We start from the raw sequence: 7,994 nt of genomic DNA on the forward strand, positions 1-7,994 counted from the left end.
TATTGGAACCCTCCACGCAGTCAAAGACGATGCTTCATGAAGTGCTGGCCGCCGCACGGCCACAGCTAGAGATTAATGGCCTCTGGGTGACTCAGCGAAAAAGAGAGCGAGAGGGGGGGGTCATTGGTGACAGTGTCTTAAAAAAAGCAGCAAACATAAAAAACAGTAAATGAAAAGCAGAAAACTGGTGCAATGTTTTCAGAGTTTCACACACTCATAAACTTCAAGAGAACACTTGCACTTATTATTGAGCAACAAACCCTTAATTGGAGAAGACCTGCCTGGACAAAGCAGTGGTGTAAAGACAAATCACAATTTGTGTCTTTTATTCGAAGAACAAATGAAAATGTGTGTGATCTGGTGATGCGGCGTGTGTTCAGTTTCTGTTCATGTAAAAAGAAGAAGAGGAAAGAAGTTTAGCGCGAGGCTGAAAACGTGAATGGAGAGTTTCCTTATTTGGTGTTTTCCCTCCCCCACTTTTCCTGTGACGTCGCACCCCGCCCCCGCCCCCCTCCTTCTCTCTGAGTCATCTGTCTCTTTAAAATGCTGCCTTCATGTGCTCACCCGTATTTTTTTAAGGTGGTGGAAAATAACTAAGTACATTTACTCAGGCACTGTTCAAATTGCATGTTGTCACACTTTTATTCGGTTTCATTTAAGAGGGAAATATTGGCAACAGCTACGATTTACTTTTTAGATTAAGAAACCAAAAACATTTGATCAGTTTGGGATATATTATGCAGTTGGGGCATTTTTCTGCGTGATGCGCATTTAAACGCACACTTTGAGTATGTTTCACCGATAACACTGGTCTTCTAGTTTATTAAGATCAACCGTGTTATTGTAGTGCTCCAGGTTACAAACTACGATGCTGTCTGTTTGAGTGTTTGTAGTAACCAGTATTTAATACCACAATACGGATTTATATTCTCACTGTATCACCTGCTATACAAAATGTACCGTTTCATATTCAAAATTCAAATGTCCCTCGATCACCAATCACGTGTGCCCCAATGTTATCCTTTCCGAGCCGCACGTGAACGCAGCGGCAGCTCGTCGTCTTGTCGGAACACCGTGCCGCGCATTGGCTGCCCCATGGGGCGGCGGGGGCGGAGTTTTTGATTGGCGGCGAAACAGACCAATCGGCTGCCTCCTCCCTCGTTTTCCCCCACCAGCTCCCCCCTTCCCTCCCCCCTCGTCGCAGCTGAGCGGTAGACCGAGCATTCCTCATCTTGTCCCCGGGTTCCATAGCGGAAGAACGCGGCGACGAAGAGACGAGCCGGAACCGCAGACGCGACGGATTCTCGCGCTTCATGACACTTCGCGAGGGCACGAAAGGTAGTAATTTAGCCCGGTTTTGAACTAATCACCCGAAATGTCGACTTGTTCTCTCGTTACATTTGGTTTAGTCGGCGCCGGTGTTTGCCCCCCCCCCCCCTCGAGTCCCTGAAGGGGTCGCGATAAAGTAAGAGGCAGTGACGTTATTCTTTTTTATACTGACGTTACTTTAAATTATTATTAAAATTAATCGTGGGAATATGTTATTCAATCGTGTAATTAACGTCGTTTAGTAATTCGTCCCTCTGTTAAATAAGACTGAACTGTTTAATAAAAAATGTCTTTAAACTCATCAAATAAGGCTTCTTGTAGAGACGTTTGTTATTTGGGAAAACTTTAAATAGAGAAGAACGTCAAAGTAAGTCAAGGACTCGTAGTCACAGACTCTGGATGGACGAGTAAAGTCTCTCCCAGTGAGTCACAGCAGATGAAACATCTCGAACCTCTTAAAGGAAGAAAAAAAACGGAAACCAACTCTTTATTTTATAAAACTAAATTTTAGTTAAGCCGACAGAAAGCCTGACTTTACATTAATAGATCTACAGAAAATGTATCAATTAATTGTTTAAACAGAAGTTTAGAGCATAAATGAGCAAATCTTTTGTTTTACTTTTGTTTAAATCGTTTTTTTTCCAAACCGAAAACTAGTCTCACGACATGAATATTGCAACAAAATGAAATGAAAATGAACACAACCATCTCATCCACACCTGTGATCATAAACACATCAAACACACAATCACACGTATGTACGTTTGAATACGGATTCATCAAGGAAACAATTGAATGATGATGCAGGTCCACAGAATGTTGTTCAAAGATATTAATATGAGTCTCGTGCATTTGTTCACCTGCGCGTGCACCTGTAGGTCCATGTTGGGTCGCGGGGTGAAGAGGAAGCGGAGCTGCTCGGAGGAGGAGCCGGAGGCCGGGCCCCAACCCGACATGAGCCGCCTGCTGCAGCGCCAGCGCCTGCTGGGCCTGTGCATGGAGAAGCTCCAGGGCCACCAGGCCGGCGCCGAGCCCAGCCTGCGGCGCTCCGTGCTGCTCGCCAACACGCTGCGGCAGATCCAGGAGGACATGCAGAGCGACGGGGGGGCGGCGGCGTGCCCCGCGTGCTCCGGCCCGCCCCCGGAGTGCTGCTCCCAGGAGCCGGAGCAGCAGAGGTCAGCGCCGGCCGCCGCCGTCAGCGACGCGGCGAGCGCCATGGGCTACCTCGGCGACCTCGCCCTGGACATGGACATCTTCGAGGACATCGACACGTCGATGTTCGAGACCACCGAGCTGCCGTCCTGCTGGGCGGCGGTGGCGGCGGCGGCGACTGGCTCGCCGTGGCCCCTCGGCGTGTCGCTGTGGGCGGACGAGGACGCGAAGACGGGCCCCCCCGCGAGCCTCCACTCGCGCCTGATGGACCTGAACGAGCTGGACCACATCATGGAGATCCTGGTGAAGTCCTGATTGAAGGGCGGCGTGACCTTTGACCTTTTGACGATCCGTCGGCTGATGATTGAAATGAATTTTTCACACTAATTCATAGAAAACCTGGAGTTATGTGGACACAAAGTATTGATGGCTGAAGATGAGGAACCTCATGGGAACTGATTTTATATCGTTTCTGGTTATAGAGGCACATACAGATATTTTTCTACAAATCTCAGTGGATTTAAATGTTTTCGAGTATTCTTGTTCAAATTCATATTTTTAACAAACGAAAGAGAACAACTTTTGCAGCTGCAGCTGGTGCTTTGAGCCCCGAGTCAATAATCCTGTAGTAAAAAGCAGATGAGACGCGACTGGAAGGAGTCGAAGCTCCAAACACCAGAAATCCCTTTGAACTACTTGAGAGGCAGCGAGCTCGGGTCCGCCAGGAGGTCTCCTTGTTTTACTATCAGCACCACGTGCTTTAAGCTGGTGGAGATGAACCGGGGGGGACCTGGCTCAGCCAAAGAAGAACCAAGTCCACGTTTATGTACAATGGGTGGTCGTCTAATTTTATTCATGAATGAAATGAAGGAGTTGTTTGTGTGTGTGTGTGTGTGTGTGTGTGTAACTTATGATCCAGATTCTGTTTACAGTCCTCCTTCCACAGAAGTTCATCCTTCGCGGCAGCTCGTATCCACGGTTTATAAAGTGCACACAACATGTGTTTTAACCAGCAATGTCATCTCAGTCCCAGCTCTCAGAACTCCACGTCAGAGGTGGATTTTTATGAGACGTTTCGTTGTCTTCATGCTCCCTGCAGCCCGTCAAGAGATGTTCCACCTCCTCTTTTTGTGGTTCTGCCTCCCGATAGACAGAAGGAGGGAGGGAAAGAGGAGAGAAGAGAAGGAGGAGGATGCAGCTCGATGCAGCTTGCGTCACCTGTCCAGTGGGAAGGGCTTATAAGGTGTTTTGCCCGGACTCAGCCCGCTGACCAATCAGGGGAGAGGAGCGAAGCGCTTCTCCAGTATCTCGATTTTGTTCCTCAGAAATATGGAGATAAAAACCACAGCTCAGTTTGTGTGATGCGTCAGAGGGACAGAGTAAAAACAAGCTTCAGCATTATTTATAACTGAGCATTAAACTGCTGTAATTATTATTATTATTATTACTGAAGGCAGCAAGATGATCAATAATAATGTATTGTATTTTTTGTGGAAGATTTTAAAATGTTTATTTAATAATACAGTAAAAATACCCAAAATGCCTTGTGTGAGTCTTTTGATCTCATTATGTAATGATGATGGGGGGGGGGGGGCAAACGTCACATGCAGATTACAGTAGACTCAAGACCAATTAGTAAATGTCTCACAAAACATGCCATACAGCCCTCCCCCCCCCCCATGCATACCTACTCTAATTTCACACCCTATCTTAATTCATTCAAACGTGATTAAACGTGTAGAAACGCGTTACCGGCTCCTTACCGGCTCTTTACCGGCTCCTTACCGGCTCTTTACCGGCACACAGCCTGGCAGGCTGAGCTCAGGCCGAAATCTCCCTGCTACATGTTTCCAAAGGAGCCAAAAGGAAGCCGAGGCTGCCCCCTGGTGTCACTGAACAGGTGTGAGCTGACAGGAAGCATGACACGTGTGTGTGTGTGTGTGTGTGTGTGTGTTTTTATTACAGTATTGACCCCTTCTTGTGGAAGCAGTATTTAATATGATAAAAAAAGATAAGTATTTCGTCTGGAGATGGTTGCTGAGAGGACATGAATTGAGGGTGACGTCACCCCCCCCCCTGTCCAATGACGTCATGGCAGCCGCCAGAGTGCTGCAGAGGCTTCTGCTGACTCAGCACAGATGACTTCTGAAAACCACAGCTCACAGCAGCGGAAGACAAGAGAACTAATGTGAATTATATGAAATATAAAAATACAATATAAAAGCTCAGTCCAAACAAGCCGTGTCCAGAGGAGCTAAATAACATTTGCTTCTGTATAATTCATGTCAGACGTTATTTATCTGCTAACACGTAGCATCTGATACATCTTTACGTAATGTATGTTCAACCAGCCCCACTGTACACGACATGTTAATTAAAATGAATTACAATCTCTCCTTCAGATAACAATGTATCTCACTGGTTTCATGGTGTGGTTCTGCCAAACGGCTCCTTTTGTTATTGATGTAGTACCACGTAAAATCAAAATCAAATATATTCAAAACCAAGAAACTGGAATTTAGCATCAACGGCTTATTGATTGTGTTCCACTAATCCCTCAAAACAGGGAACCTTTTAAAAGAATAGAGACCTTAAACTTAACTGAAAACACAGAACACAGAATGAAATGAATAAACACACAAACATGAGTCCTTGTCGGATGAGTAAGAAGCAACAACAAATAACAACATGAATGAAATCTTTGTCTCTCCTGATGTGCCCAGATGTGGGAATGTGCATCCGTGAGCCCTGATGACATCTGATATCTGATCACATGTAAGTGATTTACACGCCGCCCCAGCAGAAACGCATTTCATCCCGCTAATCACGTGCTGCGTGTTGTTTTTGAGGCCGCGGCGCTTCCTGTTTGACCCGGGGACACGGGACACGGGACACGGGACACAGGACACAGGACACAGGACACGGGACGGGCTTCATATCATTATTGTATCATTGGACTTTATCTTCAGTGATTTACAGTCGTTTAGTGGCACTCAACCCACTCTGCAGGTCAGGGTTTCACTTTCTAACCACGAGAAGAGTTTTCAGTAGAAAGAAGAATCAACCCATGATGGTGATGATGGTGATGATGATGATGATTATGGGGACTCCCTGAACTAGACGGAACCATCAGCATACGACTGCGCTCTTCTTCTCTTAATTTAATCATCTCTAAATCAATTCTAAATGTGGGTAATGTATATATATATAGATATATCTATATATCTATATATATATAATATGTAACTCATTCACATGCAGATGAGACACACGCGTGTCCCCTCCAACATGTATGTTTTACATTGATTTACAGATATTCGACCTTTCAATTAAACATCGTCATTGTGAACCATAAAACCTCGCATTTGCCCTCAATCCCTGCAGTGCTCTTTAGTTCCAGATGTTTAGATGTTACAGAGCAAAAGTACTTCACGGTACCTTCACACATCATCATCATCATCCGTGCCTCTGTTACTGTAACAACTCGTCCTGAACGCGCTGTGGACGCGCAGCAGAGCGTAGTGAGGACTGGTTCACAGGCTTGTTGCTGCTTCTAAGTGGTCAGGAATGTCAGGAATGTTCATGAATGTTCATGAATTCATGAATAAATCCAACGTTTTCTGCTCTTCTTCTTCTTCTTCTGCACACGTTCCTTCATCTTGGTGGTGCAAATTGTTGTGAAACCCTCCGTAATGGGATGCTTAGCAGTAAATCCTCCTGTTTGGAATAAAACATTCCATCACATTACAGGTTGTGTCTGTCTGTGCAACACAAGCATCACCCCCCACCCCCCCCCGGACACTTCTTGAGGTATTTTATTTACCCTCAGCAGGAAACGCCCTGTTGCGAAATCCACACCGTGACTCTGCAGCTCTTCCCGTCTGAGTGGGGATTTCAACCGGCAACCTCACAGCTGCAGGTCGAACACCAGGCGAGAACAACAGTGCGATGCAGACGTGACCCACTGGTTTACCTTTAAAGTGAAGGTATTTGTGATTGATTTCACACACGGTCGGAGCGACGGGTTAAAGCCAAAGGACGTCACTGCGGCGCTCTGAACATCTGCGGACCATCAGATCTCCCATGAAGACACGAGAACATCTACATTTCACGCTGCTGGTGCTTGTTTCCCTCAAGATGAAGCTGCTTCAGTGTGTTCACGGCTCAGTAGTGGAGATGTGTGGACGCGTGGTGGTTTGATGACGAAAGGCCTTTCTGTGTTGACCTCATATGCATTTTGTTGTGCAACATCGCTGTGTGATGAAGACCAGACAACCCTCGTAACTTTTTAAGTACTGCTGGATTTTTTGAGTCAGAAAAAACTTGATTGCAGTGATTGTGCAGAAAATTGGTTTCTGTAAAAGTCACCTCTATTGAATTTGGGAGAATCTCAGCGGACCAACAACGTTTAGCTTGTTGACACACGTCACCCTGTGTCTTAATTGGTTCGGGTTGCCCTGCAGTCAACTCTAGTGAGCAGGTGTGTGTGCGTGCATGTGTGTGTGTGTGTGCGCACAAATCATCGTCCTATCAGCGTGACTCCGGCGCAGCGCATCGATCCCTCACAGTCCCGCCGACATTCCAACAGTAACGATGCGCCCCGCATCACCGTGTAAAAGTATGGTATGTGCATGTGTGTGTGTGTGTGTGTGTCCTTGTGGAACCCAATGCTCACGTGATGCACTTCTCTGGGAACCGGAGCGCTCTCACACTTCCCACGGGGTCGCGACCCTCACCGCTTGCAGGTTCCTCAACTGTCACCGTGATTGGACGTTAGATGTGAGCGCACGTGATTGGACGCGTGCGCGTGATTGGACGTGTTCACTGTTCATTTACAGAAACAATAATAAAACTGTGTTTGATAAAACTGACCTTTATGGGACAATAAGGGCCTGATGTAATCATCAGATGGATGAGGAGTGAATCCTACTGAGGACATCTGGAAGGTGCAGTGGACACAGTGGACACTGAGGGACACAGTGGACACTGAGGGACACAGTGGGACACAGTGGGACAGTGGGACACAGGGATTGATAATAGAAAAACGTAATAAATAGGAACTTTCTGAAGGTCGCGGCGTCGTGTAACCTGAGCAACAAACCACAGAACAGCACAATCGGCCTTTTTCCAGACGCTGGAGTTGATGCGCACGTTGTTCTCGATCGTGTCCTCTTGTCTTCCAGCATTCTCACGTAACCCTCCTTTAAATAAACGTAACGTGATGCGGAAATGATTGAACATGGAATTGATGAACCGTTCGCCCGCTTAAAGAAAATAGCGCAGTTCAGCACGTTGTGAATTTTTTTCCCTCGAGCCACACATCGATTTAGGGTTTGTTTGAATGTTTTCTGAACTCGAGCCAGAACAAAATGCTGCGTCACCTCGTGAGCGCGCAGCCAAGAAGGAAGAAGCAGAGGGATCATCTCGTCCGTGCTCGTTATCACATTAATGCAGATTTTATAAAATGATAAAATGAAAAAGAAAAGGGAGCTGGAAGAGCCATTGGATAAACG

General features: G+C 46.4%; 1 protein-coding gene across 1 annotated transcript; it reads left to right on the forward strand.

Moving 5' to 3' along the window:
• The first annotated feature begins 1,184 nt into the window (after positions 1-1,184).
• si:dkey-177p2.6 (uncharacterized protein LOC568712 homolog) lies at positions 1,185-4,034 on the forward strand. The gene is made up of 2 exons (XM_037487508.2): positions 1,185-1,338; positions 2,208-4,034. Exon 2 carries the CDS (start codon positions 2,212-2,214, stop codon positions 2,794-2,796), a length of 585 nt encoding a protein of 194 aa, XP_037343405.2. The 5' UTR covers positions 1,185-1,338; positions 2,208-2,211; the 3' UTR covers positions 2,797-4,034.
• Positions 4,035-7,994: the final 3,960 nt, after the last annotated feature.

Source organism: Pungitius pungitius, chromosome 14 (genome assembly GCF_949316345.1).
Source record: "Pungitius pungitius chromosome 14, fPunPun2.1, whole genome shotgun sequence".
Lineage (NCBI taxonomy): Eukaryota > Metazoa > Chordata > Actinopteri > Perciformes > Gasterosteidae > Pungitius > Pungitius pungitius.